Source organism: Pan paniscus, chromosome 11 (assembly GCF_029289425.2).
Source record: "Pan paniscus chromosome 11, NHGRI_mPanPan1-v2.0_pri, whole genome shotgun sequence".
NCBI lineage: Eukaryota > Metazoa > Chordata > Mammalia > Primates > Hominidae > Pan > Pan paniscus.
This window is the reverse complement of record NC_073260.2, coordinates 107,708,893-107,736,647: the sequence shown is the minus strand read 5'-3', so window position 1 is coordinate 107,736,647 and position 27,755 is coordinate 107,708,893. Positions and strand designations below refer to the sequence as shown.

Sequence of the window (27,755 nt, the reverse complement as noted above, 5' to 3'; positions counted from 1 at the left end):
TTTTGTTAAAAATTCATTTAAAGGGGTGAGGCATTTTTTAAAGCGGTTAAGAAGTACTTAGCTAGAGAATACTGCAGATCTCTTCCATTTCTTACATCCTATCTTAACAATATACTCTGGCTTCACTGGACCTCAGAACCTTGGCAATAAAAAAAAGTCCCTTCATCTCTTATCCCATCAGAAAATCAAACAACTAATCTAACAAAAATAAGTGAACAAAAGAGGGACATTGCATGAACCAATGACAAAAGTGAGTCATGAATTAAGAAGTGAGGTGAAGTCAACCCTCTGCATCTGTATTTAAACAAACAAACAAAACCTATAAGCTGTCTGTACAACAAACGGTCAAAGAAAAAAAGCAAATAGTAGAGATGGTATTTGATAGATTTTATTAATTCAGGTATAAGATTATGGTATATCCATTTCTATTTAAAAAATACTAGTTGGAAATGTGTCATCGTTTTTAATAAAGTCTACCATAGCAGCAGCAATGATGCCCTAATGTCAACAAGCATAAAAGGAATCATTAATAAGAAATATGCAGTCCAGGCTGGGCACGATGGCTCATGCCTGTAATCCCAGCACACTGGAAGGCCAAGGTGGGTGGATCACCTGAGGTCTGGAGTTCGAGACCAGCCTGGCCAACATGGTGAAACCACGTCTCTACTAAAAATACAAAAATTAGCCAGGTGTGGTGGTGTGTGCCTGTAATCCCAGCTACTCAGGAGGCAGCAGAATTGCTTCAACCCAGGAGGTGGAGGCTGCAGTGAGCTGAGATCATGCCACTGCACTCCAGACTGGGTGACAGAGCAAGATTCCTTCTCAAAAAAAAGAAATATGCAGTCCAAACCAATATCCACAGAAATTCAAAAGATCATATACTATTAAGACTACCTTTATGTTTCATGCCAGTAGGTATCCATACCAAGCACTCTGAAAATATAATCTCATTTAATTTCCACAACTCTGTGAGATATGTATTTTTTTTAATCTCTAAAAATGGCAATAGGCCAGGTGCAGTGGCTCATGCCTACAATTCCAGTACTTTGGGAGGGCAAGGCAGGAGGATCACTTCAGGTCAGGAGTTCAAGTCCAGCCTGGCCAACACGGTGAAACCCCAGCTCTACTAAAAATACAAAAATTAGCCGGGCGTGATGGTGGGTGCCTGTATTCCCAGCTACTCAGGAGGCTGAGGCAGGAGAATCGCTTGTGCCCAGGAGGCAGAGGCTGCAGTGAGCCGAGATCATGCCACTGCACTCTAGCCTGGGCAACAGAGTGAGACTGTCTCAAAAAAAAAAAAAAAAAAAGGCTGGGCATGGTCGCTCACGTCTGCAATCTCAGCACTTTGGGAGGCCGAGGCAGGTGGATCACCTAAGGTCAGAAGTTCAAGACCACCCTGGTCAACATGGTGAAACCCCGTCTCTACCAAGTATACAACAATTAGCTGGGCGTGGTGGCGGGTGCCTGAAATCCCAGCTACTCAGGAGGCTGAGGCAGAAGAATCTCTTGAACCAAGGAGGCAGAGGTTGCAGTGAGCCGAGATCGCACCATTGCGCTCCAGCCTGGGCAACAAGAGCAAAATTTCGTTCCAAAAAAAAAAGCAATAATAAGGCCCAGAGAAGTAAAAGGTTTTGCCCAAGGTTATTTGCTAGGAAGCAGAAGAACCAAGATTCAAATGATAGGTTTATTCAGCTCCACAACCAGGCTGAAATAACTATGCCTTTCCTCTCATTAAAAGCCACCAGGAAAAGGTACTTCCCAAGTGGGAAGCTTGTTACTCTCAGAGCATGTCATATTTTATTCCATACTGATGATATCTGCATATTAAGACTCAGTAAGGTTGCTACGGTCCTAGAGGAAAAATATTTCTCACAAATACAGATCATGTTATATACACAAGTGGTCTTTTTTGAAGTTAACAAACAACTGTTCAACATTAAAATGAAACGGGCCAAGTGTATAAAGGGGAAAAAAAAAACACTATAAGTTTAAAGTGGATTAGTATTCAATTAATGAATCTGAAAATCAAACAGCAATGGGAAAACCCCTAACCAGGGCAATGATGGCTTAAAAGGATTCAAGTAGGCCAGGGGCAGTGTAATCCCAGAACTTTGGGAGGCCGAGGCAGGAGCATTGTAATCCCAGAACTTTGGGAGGCCGAGGCGGGTGGATCACTTGAGGCCAGGAATTCGAGACCAGCCTGGCCAACATGGTGAAACCCCATCTCTACTAAAAATACAAAAATTAGCCAGGTGTGGTGGCGTGCACCTGTAATCCCAGCTACTCGGGAAGCTGAGGCAGGAGAATCACTTCAACCCAGGAGGCGGAGGTTGCAGTGAGCCAAGATCATGCCATTGCAATACGGCCTGGGCAACAAGAACAAAACTCCGTCTAAAAAAAAAAAGAAAAAAAAAAGGATTCAAGGAGGAAGTAGAATGATAAAGTGATAAACAGCAACAGGGTCTGTAGGCCTCTGAAATTTTGATATTACTTTTATACTCTAGATCCTGTTGTTCTTGGAGTGGCAGGATGACTACAGTTATTTGTTTGCTTTAATAACTTAATAATGCTTACCTTTTATCTACAAAGAAAAAAAATTTATTTCCAATGCAAGGCAATGATCCAGAAGCTACTGGCTTCTTGAATGAAAATTAACTTTCTTTTGTACAGATTTTATATGACTATAAAACATGCCCTGGCAGTCAGTGTCTTAGCTACCTCCACAAGAGTGGACAGTGTAAACAGCAAGAGGTTACAACATATCAGGCTAAACTGTAGAAGTTGCAAGGAGCTTGGGAAACAGTATTATAATTAAGAAGAACCCAGCAGGGCGTGGTGGCTCATGCCTGTAATCCCAGCACTTTGGGGAGGCTGAGGCAGGTGGATCATTTGAGGTCAGGAGTTCAAGACCAGCCCGGCCAACATGGTGAAACCCCATCTCTACTAAAAATACAAAAATTAGCCAGGTGGGGCTGGGCACGGTGGGTAATGCCTGTAATCCCAGCACTCTGGAAGGCCAAGGCAGACGGATCACGAGGTCAGGAGATCGAGACCATCCTGGCTAACACGGTGAAACCCTGTCTCTACTAAAAATACAAAAAGTTAGCCAGATGCGGTGGCAGGCACCTGGAGTCACAGCTACTCGGGAGGCTGAGGCAGGAGAATGGCGTGAACCCGGAAGGCGGAGCTTGCAGTGAGCCGAGATCGCGCCACTGCACTCCACCCTGGGCAACAGAGCCAGACTCCATCTCAAAAAAAAAAAAAAAAAAAAAGCTGGGGTGGTAGTGACATGTCTGTAATCCCAGCTACTCGGGAAGCTGAGGCAGGAGAATTGCTTGAGCCTGGGAGGCGCAGGCTGCGGGGAGGAAGAGGTTATAACAACAGTAATTATCAAGTATTGTACCCTCCTCTACTATATATTAGGCTTCATACTAGACTCTGTTTTCTAACAATACCTCCTACTACCCTAATACATACCTAAAATAGGCCTTTCTTTTTAAATAGAAGAAACCAAGACACAGAAGTTAAGAGACTTGCCCACGGTCAGAGATCAGTTATTCAAATCCAAGTGAGTCTAGATGCAAAAACACAGCCTTTTAAACTCTCTGTGGTATTTAAAGTAGGGTTAGTACAGCCATCTAGAGTGAACTAGTTAGTTTCCCCAAGTATAGCCTTTAAGGAAAAAATTTAAAAGAGAGGCAGAAAGATGGCAATCCATTAACAACTTACTGGGAAACTGCCTGAAGCTTATTTGAAGGCTGATTTCTGGAATTGGAACATTTTAAAAACACCAAAGTTGTTGTCGTTTGCCCAAACGTGTCAAATGCAATAAAGCAAATTCACATCAGATTTTTTTAAAAGCTGTGTGACAGGTAAGTAAAGATTAATGTGGTGTTGAATAAATGGAAATATTCTAGCTGAAACTATTGTAGTTCAGAAATTATTATAGTCAACTATGTGGAACACTAAAATCTAATCAAACGTTCCAACATCATTACTATTCTATAAATTTGAATTTTTTTAAGCCAAGAAAAATTACAGAAGCCTTGAACTCAAAAGTTCATACTATGAATTGAACTTAATATTATTTAGGAAGTGCCCCCTTCAAATTACTGTAATTGGTCAAGTAGTTTCAAGAACCTAGAAAATGGTTTTGTCTCATCAATGTGATGTCCTCCTCCACACAATGATTGAAACCGTATTAGGTCTCTACTACTCCAAGCTATCAAATCAGTCTTCTTCATACTAGGAAACTGAGCTAAGTTTCCTGAATAGAATTAACTAAGTTGCTTTGTTTTATTTACAAGAACCACAGTAAATAGTTTATTAAAAAACAAACAGTACTCTTATGAAACTCTCTTCAGTGACTTTCTAACCAACAAATTCTTTTTCTAAAATAGCAAGTAGAAAAGTTTATAGGTCAAACATTATATATAAAATAGTTCTATAGTGACATGTAAGAATTACACCTGCCAGGCCAAGCACACTGGCTCATGCACTTTGGGAGGCCAAGGTGGGAGGATCACTTGAGCTCAGGAGTTCAAGACCAGCCTGAGTAACATAGTGAGATCCTGTCTCTACAAAAAAAAAAAAAAATTTTTTTTTTAATTAGCCAGGTGTGGTGGCATGTCCCTGTGTTCCCAGCTACCTGAGAGGCTGAGATAGAAGGATCGCTTGAGCCTGGGAGGCAGAGGTTGCAGTGAGCTGAGATCACACCACTGCACTCTAGCCTGGGCAACAGAGTGAGATCCTGTTTCAAAAAAAAAAAAAAGAATTACAACTGAAATGTGTAACTTAACAAAAACAATTTAAAATCTACTCAGAAAAATTTTGATTGCCTTCATGTTGATAACTATAGTAATATTTGGTATCCAGAAATTATTTCTTTCTTAAACAGGTGATCTTTGACTACCCAAAAAGCAGAACTATGAAAGAAGAGAAATCTCAGGAAGTAACTTCAAGCTCTGCCCAATAAAAACATTCACTGACTTTCTCTAAAGGTCTTTTTCCTTCTCTGTGGAGGTGATTTTGAAATTTCCTTCAAATCCCTAACAGCTCCTATCAAATTATATTAGAATTGTGACCTTATAAGATGCCTACAGACAATTATAATTAATCTTAGTTTGTAGAATGGATTAATGAATACATTTTGTAGCTCTTTGCATAGATTACACATATGTCCATTAATCAGTAGTGAGAATCTAAAACTAATTCCTGGAAAATCTACAAAGGAACCCAATGGTTAGAGGTGATAAGAAACTTCTGACATGGTCCTTTGATAATCAGTCATAAAAATAGGCTGTGACTGCTACCATTATCACTAAGGAGGTAATGTGTCTAACGACAGTGAGAAGGATAATATACTATTTATTGACTCTTTTCCCTGAAGTGTTAAAGGGTTTTTTTTGGTTGGTTTTTTAATGTTTGGTCATTTTATGATACAACACACAAAGAAACTGTAAGTCTAATGGCAGAAACTGAAAGACTTGAAACTTCTGGAAATTCAAAGGTCCCTTCTTTTGTGGCCCTGGACAAAGCTTGTTTGTATGCCTTCTTTCTAAAGGCCGCATATATGACACTCTTTCAAGTAAAATCTACTACAAGAAAATAAAGGGAGGGAAAGGCACTTGCCTGTCCTCAGTCACCTCCTGGCCCTGTTCTCCCAAACTGTTATCTCCTTGATAAGCAGTGGTGCTCTGAGGTGCTTTCGTATTCTCAATGCTCCAGCAGGAGTGATGACTGAGAGGCCCCCAGGCACCTCGAACCAATGCTGTCACTTCTAGTCACTGCTCGGCCCAGCTAATGCCATGCCTGTCATGACAAGCACCAGCCACCTAAAGGCACCACACCTCTGCCTCGATAAAACATACCTCTGAAAAAAAGTATGAGCCACAGAGGGAACCTGTTTCAGGGGTTGCCAAGGGAAGCCAAACTTGTCTATAAACAGCAGAGGCACAGTGAAAGAGAACCCAAAGCCACAGATACAAGAGGACTGTTAGCCTGGAGTGCAAATAATTGTTCTACTTCCTGTGCATAGGTTGTTTGGGAGGGGAAGGGGAAAAGGACATACGAAGATACCGTTTGACCAGGCTAAACTGGGTTTAGTTGTCAGCCTAAACCTGCCATCTGGTGTTAAGATATAGCAGATCACACCCCAGATGTGTTCCTTCAAACAAATCACATCTTTTTTCTTACCCCTCTTTTTTTTTTCTTTCTGTAAAGAGAGAGGTGCCTGCCAAAGATACGAATCAGTGGAAGTTTACTTTATACTAAAAATTCTCGTTAATTTACTCAGCCAAATGAGGAGGTATGTCATTTATGCACTCACAGCCCAAAAGCAACCACTTTTCAAAGATGGTACCTAGAGATGCTGAGCTGAAAATCGTTTATTTTCTACTCATCAACCGTCAAAGTTGGGGCTATCCTTAGTCACCCAAAAGCCATTTCATCTGAAAATCAAAATTTATTTCAGTACAGTAGAGTTCTGAAATCCCTATTCTCCTCTTTATTTTTGTCTCAATATCTCATTCCACAATTGGGGTGGGGAAGGGTTATGCAGTGCTATCATTTGCACCTCATTACACTTGGGCTGGAGCTTTGAGAAAGCTGATATTCCCTCTAAATTTTTACAGATGCTTCTAGTTTACCAGTTCATGACTGCACTACTAGAAAAGACTTCCTGCCTCTAAACTGCTTGCTGGCATGTATGCTGAATTTCAAAATCCCTGAAAAAAGTAAACCTTTGTGGTGTTCTCTTAACTTTCTTCCTGGGGAGGAGGAGGAGGGGAGGGTCACCCAAACCAAGCAAAATCTTTTTCTCCTATGGAGTGAGACTAAAGCTCAGAAACATTCCCTCCTAACTACTGGCTCTTCATTTTGATTTGGAAATCACTTCACAAAAATGTTCATTAACTGAAAGTTATTTGTGGAAGGTGTTTTTCATTAGAAATTATGATTGTGACATGTTCATTAAATTGTGAAAATAATTCAACCACAGACAGTCTTTCACCTGAGCATAACTGTATTTTTTTTTTGCATGTGTCATTTGAAAAACACTTTGGACAGAGAGAAGGGACACTTTCTAAACTAGCACCCCCCTTTGTTTAATGGTTCCAGGGTTTTTCAAAGTTCAGGGCAGGTGACACTGGTCTGTTCCTAATCTTTACTGTGTTAGCAATGTTAAGGCTGATGACGAGGGACACAAATCCCCTGATGGAACTAAATGCATTCCAAGCTCCCCGACCCACTCAAAGCCATAATCCCCTGCAGCTGGATCTTACTTACCACCATGCACAGCTAATACATTTTTTAAAAGCTAGTCACTGGTGACAAATGTAAACTGGACACAACAGCCCCCCTTTCTCCTTACTTCACTCCCCCACCCCTCAATCTTCCCCCATAACCCAGAGACTTGCTGTTTCTGTGATGGATAGGACCTGCCTTTTAGAACCACCAAGCCTGTGCCATATAGCTCTGCTCTAAGTAACTAGAAGGTTTTAAAAGCATCTTCAGCTGTCAGACTGTAACAAAAACAACAAAAAAGTCATCCTTAACACAAACATTTCACAACTGAGAAAACCCTCTAAGTTGCGATTATCACTGCCATACGGAGGTCCACTATTTATTTAGCTCTCACATGCAGGAAAACTGTCTGGCACTCTTGCTGCTTGATTAAATTAAGCTGCTTGCCATATTCTTGGGTATAATAAATGCAAAAGAAAATTTTAAACTTGAGATTCTTTTCTATCTTTTGGACTCTTTTACTTTTTACTTTTGGCAGAAAAATGACTGAAATATAGTAAACAAGTAGCCCTTTATGGAAGGCAAGCATGTTTTCACCATGGATTTTGATCATCTACTTAGAAAGGGAAACCCCAATAACCCAAGTGGACAACAGCTCTGTGCTGGATCAAGTCTCCAAATCCAGGGCAACAAACTATGGAAAATAGCCTAAAGACAGATGAAATGATGGATGGATAGATGGATGGATGGATGAATACACAGGGCTATCTAAATAAGAAAAAGATTTTCTAAATGCTATCAAAATTCCATATAATACAGATGACAGATTTTGATAAAGGGACAAGCTATCCACTTCACCCGATGCAGAAAAACCAAAGGTTAATGTATGTAACTTTTTTGGTTTATTCCAGTTCCCAGATAACCAGCAATAAGTGCTATGATTTAAGCGATGTTACCAATTAGACTTGGAGATAGCTACCACAACACTGACTATAACGCTTACATTGCATTAGGTTTAATTACTGTAAAGTTACATCTGGAGAGGAAAACATAATTTTATAACCACTCTCAGCATTCTAACTTGTGCTCAGTCTCTGCACGATACATATTTGCCCAAGTAATTGAAGCCCTACAAGGCACCACAGTTAATAATGTGTAACTAGGAGAAACACATGGAAAAGCGACAAGCAGGTCTCTGTGAATTAAATTCACATGTAATTATGTGACCTTTCAGTGTTCTTCTAGTCTTCCTGAGAGCAGGTACTCCAGAGCAGCTGCGACCAGCCTCAGTGGGACCCACTGAACAGGAATTTGACTGAGAGTGGAGGAAAGAGGTATTGTACTGATGGAGAACGATTAAGACAATTGCTTGGGTGAGTCCAGCTCTGATTCTCCTACTTGTCACTCATTGTCATATTCCTAGAATCCGGAGAACTCAGTCAACACATGAGTAATTCGATCAAAAAGGAAAACTATAAACTTTGTTGTTCATGGTGACTTAAGTGCATTGGGTCTCAACCTAAAAATGGGGTGCGTGCAAAGGAGTGGAATTTGTGAGTATTGGTGAAAGAACAAGAAAAGGAGATTAAGAGATTCTATGTGCACATGTGTGTAAAAGAGTATCATGGTACATATGGGAAGAAGTGTGAAACATGTATAGCTGGCTACATTTTTCAAGACTGAATTAGAGTACAGGAATACAAAAAAAAGAAAATGGGCCCCTATAATTTATAAATCTCAGACTCATGATTAATGGCAACATGTATTTAGTTTGAATCCATATGATATGCCCATTCATCCAAAAAACATTTATTGAGGCATGTTTGTATTCTTCATAAAGTGATCAAAGATGGCAGTGCTTTATAGAATTGCCTTATATATCCATTATAAACTGCAAGCAGTATTTCTACTACTAACACTAAACGATCTCAGGTCTAAATTTCCATGTCTGCAATGATATGTTCACAGTATAAAGTCATCCAAAATCCTACACAAAATATAAAAAGTACCTCAGGAAAAAAATTGACAGACATAACCAGACATCTGCATGCTACTTAAAATGTGATAAAAATGGAGTAGCTTAATCAAATCTTTTAATACCAAAATATTCTATAACTGTGCCCCCCAAAAAAAAATCACAGGTTCAAATAAATTTGTAACTAATCCAGTGAGAAATACTGATTATATTTTATAGAAAAACCACAGCAAACAACACATTATATTTACCTGAACTTCCAGGTATCAATTCATAATACTTACAAAACCCTAACTGAAAATGCTTAGTCTTGAGTAAGCATAAACCCTTCCCATGAAATGAATATAAAATTAATACTGTCTCTTTAAGTTACAGGACCTGCTATAGTTAGGTAGTATGAAGCCAAGAATACGTTCTGAAGCTTAACTCTCAGGAGCAAACATTTTCTACTTGTGAAGTAAACTCTGTTGAAAGACAGCAGACTACGGTCCCACCAGTAAAAACAGGAAAGTTTTCAGCCAGTGACAGCTTTGCCTACAGAGAAAAAAAAAGTGTCACAGACTCACTTTATTAAACCATATGCTCATTGCCCTGTGAAGAAAGCAGGGTCACTAATTAGTTCATTCTGTGAAAGAAGCCCTTCCTGATCCCGTTGACTTTTGTCCCCCTGGTTAGCTCCAGCTATTTCTGTCATGCAACTTGAAAATCACTGGAGGGAGGAAGATCGCCATAACAACCGCTGAAATGATCTTGTGGAATGTGTCTAGTGGCACTGGAATAACCTGAATATGTGCTCCAGATGTGTCGGCTGTCAGGAAAAAAGTAAACACATCTGATGGACAGCGTATGACTAGATGGCCTCGAAGCGACTCCAGAGGCTGGGGCGCGGGGGAGAGGCCGCATGTGTGAGCAGGGGGGCGGCGGGGTGGGCTGGGCAGAGCAGAAGGGAGGCGAGCCAGGAGCCAGCACGAGGCACCAGAGGACCTGGGGCCTGGGGCGGCCTGGGAGGACTGAGCGCGACTGTTCCGCCCGCGTCCCTCCCCTGAGTGGCCTCTGCGGGACTGCAGCGGCCTCTGCGAATTTCCGTCTGGCACGGACTTGTGAGCATTTGGGAGCAAACTACAACATGAATGCTGAGGAAGGGTAGAAGAGAGGAGCGGGCTCAAAACGCTTTCTGTCTTAAATATTAATGGCAACATGTTTTTAAAGCATTCTATCTTCAGGGTAGGGCTGTCTCCTGGCCCCTACTCATCCTTTACCAAATGAATGGTTTTGCTTTTTTGTTCCATATGCATACTCAAGCACTCTTTTTATTAGGTGACTGGGTGATTACATTCCTGATCCGAATATGTTGTCTTTTTTGATGGTGGTGTTGTTCCGCAGACTTTCACAAGTTGGACAAGTGGGTTGGTTCCCTAACCCAAAACATTTTTTAAAAATATTTTTCTAATAAAATACATAGAAATGACTAGAAAACACGATATAGGCCAAAACACATTCTCACCTTAGTTCCTATTCTCAGGGGTGTTTGCAAAGAGGAGGATTTAGATCTATGCCCAGTGCTAACATTCACAAACAAAACAGCAATTCTACAAACATCTTAACGCACAGTAGGCACTTGTTAAATATTTGCTGATCAAAATATTTTTAATGTACAAAATTCAACTACAAATGCTACTTGGGTTCTACATATAAACAGTGGCAGGGATTACTTAAAAAAATAAGTAACCAAGCTTAAAAATACTTAAGAAAAATAAATGGGAAGTTTATTTCCCCAGGGGAACAGAAATGCCCCCGTAAAGAAAATAGAAAACACTATATTCACACTATAGGACACAAACCACCTACTTGTGCATGAATCCACCACATTTTAATGCCTATTTCTACTCCAATCATTTGTATAATGGGCCTTACTTAAGTTTTAGAGACTATGTATAAAAATATTCACTACATTTCTGCTATAAATGCTTATATCTGTGAAAAGCCTAGAAGGTTTGTAAAGAAATTTACAATCTATGTGAAAAGCTTTTGAAACAACATATTCCATATTTTCTTTCAAAAACTCCACACAATTATATTTCAATAAAATATCTAACGGTTTTCCAACATGGTATAAACAAAAAACAAAACTGCATTGGAGGGCAATTATCTCTATAACATACACAGTTATCAGCTTGGCTAAGGCAAGGCAGTATTCACCTAGTATAGCTGTCCCTCAGTATCAGGGTGTTACGGAATGGTTGCAGGTCCCTCTGAGGATACCAAAATCTTCGAACGCTCAAATCCCTTAAAAATTGGTGTAGCATTTGCATATAACCTACACACATCCTCTTATACTTGAAATCATCCCTAGATTACTAATACAATGTAAATGCTACGTAAATATTTGATATACTATACTGTGTAGGCAGTAATGACAAGAAAATATTCTATACTGAAACATCAGCAACGATGTAACATTTTCTGGATTTTTTCGCATTATTTTTGATCCACGGTTGGTTGAATCTGCGGGCGCAGAACCCATGGATACAGAAGGCCAACTGTATTTTCATTCAAGGTGATTGCCAACTTACAAATCTTGTTTCCATTTCTAAGTATCTAAGTACATTCTCCTTTGATAAAACTCATTTAGTGACTCAGATTCTGAAAGTAGATCACCAAAGGGAAACAGAAAAAAGAAAACCATGAAAAATTATTATTTGAGAGCAGGAAATGGACAAATCTTCAACTTACTCTTTACTCTGTAATTCACACATTTAACCTGGCAGAGGAATACCCTAAGGATTCTTGGAGGCTGAAAGACTTAAAATTTGAGGAATGAAAGAACAGCAAGGGTGAATGGCACTGCTTCTGCCTTCTAAAAATTGGATTCCACTGGCAGCTGGCTGAATGAAGCCAGTAACAGATTCATGGTCGTGGAAAATGTTTCATCCTCTCAACGAAAACGTCATTATTTCCTCGTAACAGAAACTGTACTTCTTGACAAGTTAGACAACCTAAAATAATCAGTGTCAAGGTCCAATTTATAAAATCTGTTGGCAACCTACAAAAAAGAAATAATCTGTGTATTTGCAATTATTTGCAGAGCCTACTTTATTATTATTCCAGTCAAATCTACCCCCACTCCCAAATTAAAAGACTTCAAAGGGGCTAACAGATTTCCAAATAAAATGCCAAACATTTAAGCCAAAATTATCAATGTGCACATTTGCACAATGAAGTGCCAAATGTCTAAAAGATGGATGAGCTTCAATGACCATTTTCATTCACCTTGATCTTGGCATTCAACCAATAAGCAAAGAGTTCACGTATATTCAAAGAACTGGAATATATCTGTATTCATTTGTGTGCCATTTACTTATTTAAAATTTCTTAAACAGAACTTGCAGCTAACTTTTATGAGAAAAATGGCAAATAATGCGTTGACTCTCATGTCGAATTCAAAATAATGGTTTTTCAGTGAGAGGTTTTCTTGTTTGTTTTTTGGGCTTTTTGGGGGTGGTGCAATGTTGGTTATTAACAGCATCACAAGGTTAGAATGAAATTAAACCTGGAGTCAGCATAGGAAGTATTCAAGTTCCAAGAGTTATGAGATACCCATATGAACAGATTTGGTGGTTGAACTCGACACACTTCTGTCCTTAATCTACTGTGTGTTTTAAAAACTCAATCAAGTGCTCCTGGGTTATGGTTCCTCAAACCACCAACTTTTCTTAGACAATGTCACACCAATTGCATCAAGCTCCATAGAGACTCTCCCTAATGCTTTTCTGTTTTACTCCACTGAGCAAATAATGGCAATGGTTATAACATGCATGGGCTATTAGATTTGCACTCCTATCAACCAAGATCTACGAAACTTTGAAGAGTTTACCCATAATTTTTGACCTTATCTACAGGTTTACAGACCAGCCATAACTATTAAGTTAAAGAAAGCCACAAAAGTTGAATCCTCAAGCAAAACAAAACAAAAACTAATAGGACAATCAGCAAGCCAATCTAATAGAATTCTAGCTGGCTATGAGTAAAATACTGCAATGCAGCTTCCTGGATGTAGGATATTTCAACGGTCCATTTAGTAGGTTTCATTCATGAGCCCTTAGTAAAACTACAAGGTAGTCTTCAAAGGAAAAATATGAAACTATTACATGTAGTTAAATACCAGTAGAAGAGAAAATCTAGAAGGTTCTTTGACGTCATCAGTCATGTGTCATGTTATCAAGGGAAAAGAAGCCATGAAGCACAGAATTCCAGAGAAAACCAGGCAATCTGTGAAACAGAACAGAGAACACAATATGTTTTGCCCAGTTTTAGAGGCCTAGAAGAGTTTCTTTCAAGAACATAGCTACAAGACTTGATCTGCTTACTATCATGTCATCAGTGTAGGCAATAGATGACATTAATTTCTGAAGACCTCCACCCCACTCATGTCCTGACTGTAAAACAAGTGAATCAACGAATCCTAACCCAAGTTCTATAATAAACACAGAATATTCTCTCAAGGGTCTGTGAAATCCTCAAGACAAAACATACAGCACATTAATTCCCAAAATACATATTTTTCCATATAGCATTTAGAGGTAGAAGGAGAACAAAGTGGTAAGAGCTGAACAAAACCTGAGAAAAGTCCCTGAATCCAAATTCCTTTTTTTTTTTTCTTTTTTTGAGATGGAGTCTCGCTCTGTCACCAGGCTGGAGTGCAGTGGCGCGATCTCGGCTTATTGCAACCCCCGCCCACTGGGTTCAAGCGATTCTCCTGCCTCAGCCTGCTGAGTAGCTGGGACTACAGGCACGCACCACCATAACCAGCTAATTTTTCTATTTTTAGTAGAGACGAGGTTTCACCATGTTGGCCAGGATGGTCTCAATCTCTTGACCTAGTGATCCGCCTGCCTTGACCTCCCAAAGTGCTGGGATTATAGGTGTAAGCCCCCCCGCCCTACCCAAACTCCTTATTACAGTCCAGGAATCAGTCTTACAGAAGTCAATCAATTCACCCAATGTTGCGTTTATTTGTATCTGGAGAAGAATTAGAACAAAACCCTCAGGAAAGTGATACGCTTCCTACAAATCCACCCTTCTCTTGCCACCACCAATTTCGCTCCCTCCTCCCAAGTGACAACTGACCTATTCATCAGATGATGAATAAGATCTTCTCTTAGAAGCACTCTGCCTTCAAAGAGGACCAAGATTAACAAATCCAAAAACACTCTTCTTGACAATTTCAACCTTCTGTCCCTGTAAGCATTTTACCAGGATCATCAAAAAGTAAAGACCCACTTTGAGTCTGAACTCCATTCTTTTTCCATTTCCCGGAACAGTTTTCTCAAGCAATGAAATGCCAAGAAGGAAGAGAAAAAAAACTAGCTTGGGAAGCCAAGAGCTTCGAGGTCATTAGCCTCAGAGCAGTAATGGTTGACTATATTCCTTTATGGTTCCTTTAGCCTTAGTTCACTAAGGGCAAAGAGCAATTTTTTTTTTCTCTCTGATGTTTTTCAAGTGTTATTGTCCTTGCAGGCCCATTATGGGGGCCTCACATGCTGGGAATTGCTGGTTATTTGGCCACTTGCCATAAGGAATTATTACTACTGCACTTAAGACAAATGGTGTCCCTGACTCCAGAAGGAAGACCACTCCAAAGGGAATGACGGGTGGCTAAGCAAGCCCTTCAAGAAAATCATGTGAACTCAAACCCTGCTTAAAACCTCCTCATTTCATTTAGAGTAGTAACTCTGGTCCTTAACACGGCCTCCTAGCCCCTTCCTTCCCTTCAGTCTGATACCAGCTCACCAGCCTTACTCTACTAGGTTCTCTCGGAACCAATTACAATGGCCTGTCCACACCTCCAATGTCCCAAGCAAGCTCTCTCTAATCTCAGGCCTTCAGTCCTTTTGCAATACTCAGCACCCTCTACCTTGCCCTCAGACAACCTAGTTAATTTCTCTGCATCCTTCAGATCTCAGCTCAAACAACCCTTCAGAGAAATCTTCTCTGACCCCACAAACTCCAGTTGGTGGTCACTGCTTTGTATTTTTGGATTCTGAGTAATATTCTATCTGAAAAATGAAGAGTGGTCTCAAAGCTCAAAAAAACTTTGACCATCACTGGCCAGTCAAAAAAAAAAATCCCTTAAGCAAAATAATTCTGATATTTGTAGTATTTAATTTCTACTCTTAACTACACTAATAAAAAATTCAATGTTACAGATTTTTGGAAGCAAACCCCAAATCCACTTGTTGGGGTCAATGTTCATTTATTTCAAACACTCCAAAAACAGATCAATACTTTTGAAAACTGTAGCCACTTAATACTCCTCCTTTCCCTGTGTTGGTAGCAATGACAGACAGTTGCAGAAAAGCAAAAAATCCACCAGGCTTAGAGTCAGACTATAAGTCAGACCTTGCTATTACCAGCTGCCTGACCATAGCTAAATCCACTACCTTCTCTATGCCCAGTCACTCTTCTGTAGAAAGAAGAAAACAATGCTACTTCCTTAGAGAACTCAGGAGACATGCATCTTGAAGCCAATGTTTGCCTTCCACAGTTAGCATTTTACATTTTTGCCTTATTATCTAATAATACCGGTCTTCTCACCCATTTGTGAACTCCCTACAAGTAAGTGATTTTTAGTCTTTTTTTCTCTATCACTGAATCCCCAGAGTCTAGTATAATGTCTGTCCTATATATAGTAAGCACTCAACAAAGAGTTTTTAAATAAATGGATTAAGAGATAGTGCAGTATGAAAACAGATTCCCCCATCTCCGCATATTAGTTTTGCTTTTTTTTTTAAGTGAGATGTTAATAATTCTACAAAGGATAATACATCTTCAGCAATCTCCCCTGTGTATGACTAGTTACTATTCTTTCATAGAATTCAGTGTTCACTGGGATCCAGTCGGTCATGGATATCCATGGGTACTTAAGAAAAGTCTAGTCAGCGAGTTTCATTCACTTATAGTGGCTTCATTCCTCTAGTATCACAAATTGTTCAAAAGAAGAACTGAGTTACAGAGTGTTGTGCAAATATCAACACTGTCCTTCCACACAAATAGACAATTCATACAGATGAGATGTTAACAACAGCAACTTCATATAATAGCAAACATTATTCGTCTTTTCTGCATGTCAAAATAGTTTAATACTTTAACAACTGATTGATTTTCAATCAATAGCATTGATTTTTCTTTGTTAAGTATGTTTATAATCATTTTACATGTAGTAAACTCATCTAATTCTCACCACCACAACCCCATGAGTTAGGTACCATTATTATCCTTATTTGATAGAGAAGGAAACCTCACTGCATTTGTGGTTATAAAAATTGTGTACTTGGCCAGGCATGGTGGCTCATGCCTGTAATCCCAGCACTTTGGGAGGCCGAGGCAGGCAGATCATTTGAGGTCAGGAGTTCAAGGCCAGCCTGACCAACATGGTGAAACCCTGTCCCTACTAAAAATACAAAAAAATTAGCCGGGCATGGTGGCACATGCCTTTAGTCCCAGCTACTTGGGAGACTGAGGCAAGGAGAATCACTTGAACCTGGGAGGAGGAGGTTGCAGTGAGCAGAGATAGCGCCACTGCACTCCAGCCTGGGCAACAGAGCGAGACTCCCATTTCAGAAAAAATAAAAAATCGTGTACTTAATATCTATCTAGCAGAAAACTATTGTGTGCAAGGCACAGTTCTGGTATCCTATTTTAAATATGAGGTTTAACTCTCTTGCCAAGAAAAACAGATTTAAGTTAAAGAGGTTTTAGAAGAATTGGCGTCTAAAGTTGAATTGTTTTTTCCCAGACTTACCAGTTTGAGACTTGCTCTAATAGGATAAATCTTTCAACTGCAGGGAGTCTTCAGTAAAACACAGCACCCATCCCACCTAGTTAAGAATCCTGGCACTAGAAATCTATTTCACCCCACTCAGCAGGCTGCAGTACATAATTATTTTCATCTGGTTACAACACGAGGTAGTGAGTTTAATCTCTAAAGGCCTACAGGGATTGACTTTAGCAGTTTTAGAAATTGCCTCTCACGCTATGAATGTGCCTCACAGCAAGACGGTCCTGCTAATGGTTCCCAGATTAGGATTTGGGAAGACCAACGGCATGGCTTCCTCCTCTTCATAATTTCCTTTCCTTTGTGGGCCAAGTCTATGGTCATTCAAGGTAATTCTCACGGCGCTGCTTTCAAAAACAATTTGTTCTGATTTAAATGAAGAATCAGAGGTCATTTTTTTAAGGTATAATCAATTATTACTATAGCTGGAGTCAAACGAATGCATATATAAAGTAGACCATCAGAAACATATTCTTAGAAACATAAAGGGATATATGAAAATTAAATAGAATCCCAAACAATAATATGGCCATGAATGTGAAGAAACCTCTAGTTTGTCTTGATTTTTAAAACTTTGGCCCGGCTCTTCCTTTCAGGAGAAAAAAAAAAAAAAGAATCCTAGAAAACCAGTTCAAGAATATATTTAATGTCTCCTTAATTCTTATTAAGTTTGATCCTACTCAACCAACCCTCATTTGTCCCTGGTTCTAAGTGAACCCTCCTCACCACAGAAAGTCATCAGAAATGAAAAGAGGACATTCTGCTAATCACGAATTTTAAAGTGAAATTGCTACAAATACTGGGACTAACAAATCCCATAAAGTAAAAATTATCTAATAATACTTTTTTTTTCAGTTTTTGGTAGAAGAATCAACCTCAAAAAAATAAAAAATAAAAATATATACGCAAATTAAACTTCCTGCTTATAAAAGATTCAGAAAAGGCCCCTGGGCTGTCCACAGCATTGAGTGATAGCAGGCCACTTATATTAACAGTGACAACTACATGTCTAAAAGGTATTCAACTTACACACCTGGTTCAACATATGTTACAATATTTTGGCTCTGCCAAAAAAAAAAATTTACCACATCATAAATTCTCTCCCCACTGTCCTGGTATCTCAGGTGGGGGACTACATAGGTAAGTTCTAAGAGTCAAATTTTTATAAGCATAGAGAAGTAACAAAACACTTTCAAAATGCTATCTTTTCATGTTTTTGAACCCAAAAAATGGACCCACAACAAAGATCTCAGTAATATAAACCTGAAACACTATGAAACATAATCTTAGAAAACCATAATTCTGGCCAGGCTTGGTGGCTCATGCCTGTAATCCCAGCACTTTGGGAGGCCAAGGCAGATGGATCACGAGGTCAGGCATTCGAGACCAGCCTGGCCAACATAGTGAAATCCCGTCTCTACTAAAAATACAAAAATTAGCCAAGCGTGGTGGCAGGCACCTGTAATCCCAGCTACTCAGGAGGCTGAGGCAGGAGAATCACTTGAACCTTGCAGGCAGAGGTTGCAGAGAGCTGAGATCGCGCCACTGCACTCCAGCCTGAGCGACAGTGCGAGACTCCATCCCGAAAAGAAAAAAGAAAGAAAACCATAATTCTACCAGACTGGAAAGTCCTTGGTAGACTGCCAAGTTCTTCCATCTCCAGCCTCGAAGTCGATGCCTGGTGAAGAGGAGGTTCTCAAATTATATTTGTAGAATGAGATAAATAAAACCTCAGAATTATCTAAAGTACTTTCAAACATGTTATCACACTGTGATCCTCTGAAGGTATATAAGACAGGTATTCTTGAACCATTTCAAAGATGAGGAGCCCTAACTTCAGACCTATCAAATTAGCCTGGTCTTAGGGCTCCTAAGCTACTGCTTTTCTATTACTATCAACTCTGCCTCAGCATTTAAAAAGCTCAGGGTTTCCAGGAGGTGGAGGTTGCAGTGAGCCGATATCATACCATTGCACTCCAGCTTGGGCAACAAGAGTGAAACTCTGTCTAAAAAAAAAACAAAGGGTTTCTACTCTTTCACTTTTGCTCTGCTTTCTGTATTTTATGATACCTGGTATAAAAACGCCAAAAGGAAAAGGCAACCAGATCATTCAGATGCCAAACCCTAACAAGATCACTACTGCCCTTTGGAGCTATGCAAGTCTGATGGCTCAGGCTACCAGGTATTTAGGTCTACTTAAATAAGGCATACATAATGCGATATTTACACGGTACACAAGTTTCAACCTACCACATATTTTTAACCAAAAATGTTTCTTTGGAATTTTTTTCCATGTACAAATACATACTGACAGTTTAATTCTAGATAGACTTTTACAGGAAAAACAAAGCAGGCCGGGCATGGTGGCTCACACCTGCAATCCCAGCACTTTGGGAGGCCAAGGCGGGCGGATCACCTGAGGTCAGGAGTTCAAGATCAGCCTGGCCAACATAGAGAAACCCCATCTCTACTAAAAAGAAAAAATACAAAATCAGCTGGGTGTGGTGGCGCATGCCTATAATTCCAGCTACTCGGGAGGCTGAGGCAGGAAAATCGCTTGAACCCCAGAAGCGGAGGTTGCAGTGAGCCAAGAGCACTCCATTGCACTCCAGCCTGGGCAACAAGAGCGAAACTCCGTGTTAAAAAAAAGAAATGCGAGTTGTTACCTCAAATGTTTTAGTTCTGTGGATGTCACTGTAAAAACTGATCACCACAGAATCACATCACACTACCACATATAAACTGCATAATGGTAAATCCAGTGTTTTCAGATTCCCCAACTTAGACTTCAAAGTAGACATGATCTTCACCTGGTAGCTCACAGTTGCTCTTAGGTAAAATTGTATTTCAACTATGGATTCAACATTATTTATAGTGTACTTATTGTATGCGTGGCTTATGCTAGGTTGGGTGATTCAAAAATGAGTAAAACATGACTCCTGACCCACAGTAAGGACAACATTAATAGTACTTGAGAAAGATACAAAGAAATACAAAAAGGCTATTGTATTGGTCTATGTGTGCCACAAATGTGGTTGCTACATACAGTTTCTTAAGGAGCACACATGAAAGAAAACTACTAATTTCACTAGTCAGTAGAAGTGAGCTAACAGAAGTTAGCTCTTAATAATTCCTCCTTGCAGAAAGAGCTGATACATAAAAGTTTCTAACAGAGTTTCCAACATAGTGGATTAAACTGTTAACAATTCTGGATAATTTTCTCAGATAAAAGACACTAGAAACTTAAGGATTCTTTTCCTTAAAAGTGAAGCAATAATTCTGCAACAGTTTGTATATAATATACATATCTGAAAGTAATCTTAGTTGCTTTCAATGCTGCTCAACCAATCATAACTAGCACTCGTTGCTAAGGCTATGCATCTTTTAATGCCCTGTTTATATTATGCTATGTATCAATACGGTAAAAGTTACACGCCATCACCCATTTTGTACCAGTCTTCCTTCTATGTAGTACTAAAATACTGCCCAAATTACTAGTTTTGAAAGCTATCCTAGAATAGAAATAAAATGCCCTATACCAAATATTAAGCAATGATAAACATTTAATTAACTGTGGCTCATTAGATGATTACCTATCTGAAAGGACCTACTATGTTTGACTCACACAGATATGCAGGTTAGAAGAGAACCCCATGCAAGTCTAAAGCACGCTGCGCACTCTTTAGCTCTCGGACCAACCATTTCATTCCGTCTTAGGCGCCATCACTATATGCCTATTAAGCATCCAGCTCTATAGCACGTAATTCTCTCCCAAAACTAGAAGTACACTGGCTTTCAGTCAGAAAAATTAAAGGCTGATTAGAAGATCCTCTCAACCTTACAGCCAAGAAAAACGTAATTTCCAATATATAGACTGAATTGAAAAGGATTTTTACAAATGATTAGTCAACCAATGCGGTGTGATGCATGTACCTACGTACAAACATGCATGCCTGCAAGCACACACCCACCACCACCCCATGACAGTCACCAGAAACTGCTAAACTAATCCCAGAACTCCTTCCAATGACCCAAGACACCGTTGCAGGATTCTCTTCTCAATAGCCTTTACCAATCTATCAATATTGATAAGAGTTGAAACCTGTTTTCCATCTTTAACTTACTCTGTTCTTCAGATAAGGAGGTCTAAAGAAGTACCAAAGAAGTTACAAAGATCAAACAGGCAGTCAGTGACAGAGTCTGGGTTAGAAAAAATCCAGACCTTGTGCCTTCTGGTCCATACCACAGAGCCTATCTGCAATGTTTATCGCATACCCACTAAACCTTACTATTCCTTAATTTCTCTGTGTCCTGATCATTTAACTTCTTACCATCTCATTTTGGCAGCCACATACGCTCCTCTCCCTTTTGCTTTTACAGAATCCAATGCCCCTGGCATAAAAGGGGAGAGAACTTACTGCCATTTCATATCCACGCAGTTAATGAATGCCCATAGTTAACATGGCGTCTCCCCCTTAAGCCATTAGCTGTCACTCAAAAGTTGACACTAAAGCTTGACCTTTGCTTCTGCTCAGAAGTATTTATTCACCCTATCACAAGTGTTAGCAGTTCTAATGTCAAATGAGCCTACAACTGCTCATCAGAGAAGGGTTACCACATGTATGCACTCAGATTGGAAAATATCTTCACTACTCTTTAAATACCATAACATATTTTGGCCACTCCACAATAAACAGGCCTAACTGTAGATAATATTGTATCTAACAAAATCAGCTTTTTTGACTGAAATCCCACCAGTTCCACCACTATAACCTCTCAGCTAGGGTAATTAGTATTTTCGTTGTTCTTCCGATTCCACGTTTGAACACTGTAGTTCTCTACTTCACGGGCAGAAATGACCTCATGGGCAATGTTCTAGGCAGATAAAAAGGTCATAAATTAACGGGCAAAAGAGTCCTTTCTTTAAACAACACATAAGCAAATCTGAAAGACATCCACCATTTTAATGAGTTTTTGTTTGTCAGGCACTGTGCTGATCCTTACCCAAACTATGTCTTATTGAATTCTCATTCCAACCCTAAGCAATGACAGTTATTACCCTCCATATTTAAAAATGAGGAAATCCAGGCTTAAAGAAAATTCTGTCCCTTGTCAAACTTCCCACAGCATAGTTGGGATTCAAACTCAGGACTCCGACGCTTTCTATACCTACACTGCCTATGCTACTTCCACTACACTATAAATACTTAGAAAACATTTGTAAAAATGTTGTGAGGCCATCAGAAATGTAACTAATTATTCCTCAAAATGTAGATATCCTGGCTAAACCGTATGTCCACAATCAAACCATCATATCATCAAAAGCTAATCAAACCCAGGGCATAAGGTCTGTGTGGGCCATTTAAGTTAACAATGGAACCCTTATGATCCTTGAGTGGTTTCACTGCACTGTGGTATTCACCATGCCTTCTGATAAAATCAAAAATACAAAGTTTGAAAATGTTTAAACAATTAAAACATGTAAAAAAAAGATAAAATACTTCAAAATAAAAGATTAATCCATGAAAAGAGCTGCATGCATGATGACTGCCCATTGCAAAAGATGTATTTCCCAAGCCTATGTCTGCAAGACATTATTATCAATTTTTTTTTTTTTTTTTTTTTTTTGAGACAGAGTTTCACTCTTGTTGCCCAGGCTGGAGTGCAATGGCACAATCTCAGCTTACTGCAACCTCCACCTCCTGAGTTCAAGTGATTCTCCTGCCTCAGCCTCCCAAATAGCTGGGATTACAGGCATGCACTACCACGTCCAGCTAATTTTCTATTTTTAGTAGAGACAGGGTTTCACCACTTTTTGTCAGGCTGGTCTCGAACTCCTGACCTCAGATGATCCACCTGCCTCGGCCTCCCAAAGTGCTGGGATTACAGGCGTGAGCCACACACCCCGCCTGCAAGACATTATTTAATGCACATATTTTTTGGAGTTTTGAAGCTGCTTTGCCTTATGTTATTTTAACATATGAACCTCCACTATGATTTTTAGTATCTTGCAAACTGTTGATCTACCAAACTAGTAAGAGAAATTCACTTAGAAAAGATGTTGGCATTAGAATTTCCAAAATAGTTCATGTAGATATAAGTATGATACTTTCTGTTTCTGTGATAGGAAAAAGAAACGAATGGGTGTTTGGCACTTGCATTACACAGATACCATGCTAGGAATTTTCACATATGTCATCTCAGAAACACTCCAGCATAAATATTATTATACCCATTTTATAGAAAACAGTGGGTCAAAAAGTAAAAGATGCTAAGGGCTGGGGAGGAGGAATGGAGGATTTACTGTTGAGGATAGAGTTTCTCTGTGGAGTGACGAAAGCGTTCTAGAACTAAATAGTGCTGATGGTTCCACAGCCTTGTGAGTATACTAAAAACCAGTGACTATACACTTGAAAATGGTGACTTTTATCTCCATTTTAAAAATTGAACAATCATGGTAAACATTAACATTTGGGAAATCTGGTTAAAGGATATATAGGAATTCATTGTATTTTTTTTTTCTGACTCTTGTGTAAGCCTGAACTTATTTTATTTTTGTTTTGTTTTACTTTGTTTTTTGGAGTCTCCTTCACTCTGTGCAGTCTTGCTGCAGCGCCATCTCGGCTCACTGCAATCTCTGTCTCCTGAGTTCAAGCAATTCTCCTGCATCAGCCTCCCAAGTAGCTGGGATTACAGGTGTGCACCACCACACCCAACTAATTTTTGTATTTTTGGTAGAGACAGGGTTTCGCCATGTTGGCCAGGCTGGAGTCAAACTCATAACCTCAAGTGAAGGCCTGAACTTATTTCAAAATTAAAAGTTTTTTAATGAAACAACAATATGAATATATTTAACATTACTGAACTGTACACTTTAAAAAGTTGAGGGTAAATCTTATCTGTTTTTTATTATAATTAAAAATAGATTTGATAGATAGATAATTGACTGATGGAGAGAGAGATGAATTTGCCCAAGATACTACCATAGTCAGTAGCAGAATCAGTATTCAAATTCAGGTCTTTACAACTCCAAAGCCAATACTCTTTAAAAAGGGCAGGGTTATAATTCTGTTTGTACTAGATAGTACTGAGATGTCATTTATGGTCGTTCGAAAGGTGTACACTAAGATACATTCCTTTTTTGTGTGTGAGACGGAGTCTTGCTCTGTCGCCTAGGCTGGACTGCAGTGGCAAAAATCTCAGCTTACTGCAAGCTCCGCCTCCCAGGCTCAAGCCTCAGCCTCCACTGCCTCAGCCTCAGAGTAGCTGGGATTACAGGTGCACACTACCACACCCAGCTAATTTCTGTATTTTTAGTAGAGACAGGGTTTTGCCATGTTGGCCAGGCTGGTCTCCAACTCCTGACCTCAAGTGATCCACCCACCTTGGCCTCCTGAAGTATTGGGATTACAGGTGTGAGCCACCATGCCCAGTCTACATATTCTTAAGCTCCTTTTTTATAAATGAAAAATCTATTACCAAGTAAATGGGTTTTAGTAAATGTTTCTGAGCTACTTTATGTTTACCATGTAAGACTACAAATGTGTGTGGAAGGAGAAGAGGTTTAGGTACTACGCTTTTCATCAGTCAGTTATTCCCAATTGAATAGTATTTGAAAACAAGCAGAATTCATGTTAGAATTCAAGCAGAAATTCATGTTAGAATTTTTCTTCCAAGTCAAAATGCCAGAACTGATAATGCCATGAGGATGCAATGAGTATGTGAAATATCTGTTTTTATCAAATTCTGGTTTTTACTCTTAGGTTTTTTGTTGTTGTTGTTCATTTAAAAATCTTTTGGCCAGACACGGTTGCTCACACCAATGAAGCAGGAGGATAGCTCAAGGCTAGGAGTTCAAGACCAGCCTGGGCAACATAGTGAGTCACCATCTCTACAAAAATAATAATAAATCTTATAAGAGTTTAGCAATTTCTCATAAGTTTTTTTTTTACGTTACAAAAAAAAATTACAGACAGGAGTTTCAACACACATTTTAAGTGCTAGTTTACCAAACACTGACACAAAATCTGATGGGTGTTTGCATAAACTGGTGTATCTGGGTTTGAGCTGGGGGCTTATGACTAAATACCATTAATATGCCAACTGCATAAAATATCCATATGCCTTTACAAATCATGTTTACTTAAAAACGTTAAGAAGTAGAATTCAGTGTTCAATCAAGTACACACCTTAAAAAAAATAAACATTCCTTTAAAAAAAAAAGATGTCAGGTGGTAATTCTAGGGATGGGGAGCAAGAGTAGTATTTTTACGAATATTTTTCTTTTCTTTTTTTTTTTTTTTTTTTGAGACGGAGTCTCGCTCTGTCACCCAGGCTGGAGTGCAGTGGTGAGATCTCGGCTCACTGCAACCTCCGCCTACCAGGTTCAAGCGATTCTTCCTGCCTCAGCCTCCCGAGTAGCTGGGACTACAGGCACATGCCACCACACCCGGCTAATTTTTGTATTTTTAGTAGAGACGGGTTTTTACCATGTTGGCCAGGCTGGTCTCGGACTCCTGACCTCAGGTGATCCACCTGCCTTGGCCAAAGTGCTGGGACTACAGGCATGCGCCACCGCACCCAGCCATTTTTCATTTTTTTATATCAATAACTATCCAGTCATTTCTGGGAAAGGTATTATTGGTATTTGGGGCAGAACAACTCATCACTGTGTGTAAATTGTTCTGCAATCCTGATGCTGCAGTGTCCCTGACCCACTAAATAGCAGGAGGCAGCCCCCCAATTGAGTCATTTGTGACAAACAAAACATCGCCCAAGATTTCCAAACACTGTGTAGGTAGTAGCATCACCAGGTTCAGAATCCAAAGAAGCCTAAACCCCCTCCACCTGTCAGTACTTCACAGCGAACTGATGAGTAGGAAGTTCCTATCAGTCAGGCTGGGGGCCAACCTTCCCAGGCACTGCCAGGATGCCCCATGTTTTGAAATAACTTTCTCTTAGGCAGCCTATCAGTGTAAATTCGGATTTCTATCATGTTATTCTTAAAACCAAACATACCTGCATTAATTTGACTGACACCATAAAAATTCTAAGAGAAATGGGCATTTTTTTAAAATGGAGGGAGCTTTTAATTATTCAACACCAGCTTTTTACAGTTATAGTCCTCAGAAGTCACATGGCCTAGACCATGGAGCTTTTCAAATGCTACAAGTCATAATATACGCATTAGAAAGAAACCACGGTAGTTGGGTTTTCAAAATAGGAAAATTGGCCGGGCGCGGTGGCTCACACCTGTAATCCCAGCCATTTGGGAGGCCGACGCGGGCGGATCACGAGGTCAGAAGATCAAGACCATCCTGGCTAACACAGTGAAACCCCATCTCTACTAAAAATACAAAAATTTAGCCAGGTGTAGCGGCGTGGGCCTGTAGTCCCAGCTACTTGGGAGTCCGAGGCAGGAGAATGGCGTGAACTTGAGAGGCGGAGCTTGCAGTGAGCCGAGATCGCACCACTGCACTCCAGCCTGGGCGACAAAGCAAGACTCCGTCTCAAAATAAAATAAAAATAAAATAAGAAAATTATACCAAGAATCCAAACCCCACGTTCCAGAACACAAAATGTTCAAGTTCAATGCCTCTGCATACTTAAGTTACCATATGACAGAAACAATGCAGAATTTATAAAAACTAATTTAGTGGCCCGGGCGCGGTGGCTCACGCCTGTAATCCCAGCACTTTGGGAGGCCGAGACGGGCGGATCAGGAGGTCAGGAGATTGAGACCATCCTGGCTAACACGGTGAAACCCCGTCTCTACTAAAAATACAAAAAAATTAGCCGGCCGCGGTGGCGGGCGCCTGCAGTCCGGAGGCTGACGCAGGAGAATGGCGTGAACCCAGGAGACGGAGCTTGCACTGACCCGAGATCGCGCCACTGCACTCCAGCGTGGGAGACAGAGCGAGACACCGTCTCAAAATAATAATAATAATAATAATAATAATAATTTAGTATAAAATTAAAAAGAGCTAAATTTGAAATATAGTTTCGGTGAATTTCTAACTGTAAAAAAAGAAAGAAAAGATGCTTCAAAGTAATACATTAACTTAATAAGAGGAAAGAAAATCCAGCATTTTCAGTGTTAAATTCTAAACCATTATCAATAACAGAATTGTACAATCTTTTCACTATTTCCTTAAGCACCCAAAAGGTCTGCTCATTAATAAGAAAAGTCATCGTATTTCTCTTTGAAAAATATTTGTCACCAATTCTGCGGTATATTCTTTCCCAAGTTCTGACTAGAATCATGTAAGTCCACCACGCAACACAGCACAGCGCTAAATACCACAATCTATCACCAGCATTAACTGCTCCCAGTCCTAAGACTTTAATTTCGACAAGGCTGCAGCTCAGAAACTGAAGACTGGTAGGGTTTCTCTTTCAGCAGGCATGGACAAGGACCACATATTTTCATACAAGCTGGTGCATATGAGAAACAGTTTGCGGCCCCAGTTATAAGCATATCTAAGACAGGATTTCTAAGTTTGTGAAAATTCTACAATACACTTTTACAAAAGAAGCCCCAAATTATTTTAGACCAATCCATGAAGAGTAAGTGACCAAAGCACCAGCAGGTTTTCCATAAGCCACAATCTTTTGAAAACTTTGAGTAAAAAGAAATCCTATAAAATTTTGCTATCACAGCACTAGACCATCAATTTCCAATTCACAGATGAAATATCTCAGTCA

The 27,755-nt window shown here is 39.7% G+C and overlaps 1 protein-coding gene across 15 annotated transcripts in view; it reads right to left on the bottom strand.

The window, feature by feature from the left end:
* BNC2 (basonuclin zinc finger protein 2) overlaps positions 1 to 27,755 on the bottom strand; it is a 461,841-nt gene that overhangs the window by 407,450 nt on the left and 26,636 nt on the right. Inside the window, exon 1 of one of the 15 annotated variants that reach the window (XM_063594478.1) lies at positions 13,366 to 13,487. The exons of 13 other annotated variants lie outside the window; for them this stretch is intronic. Coding sequence is in view for 1 of the 2 variants with exons in the window: in XM_063594479.1 (XP_063450549.1) it covers positions 13,380 to 13,424 (45 nt within the window). In the remaining variant the exon portion in view is untranslated. Of the gene's footprint in view, positions 1 to 13,365; positions 13,488 to 27,755 lie in introns of those variants that run through there. One more of the 15 variants, XM_063594479.1, reaches the window with a different exon arrangement.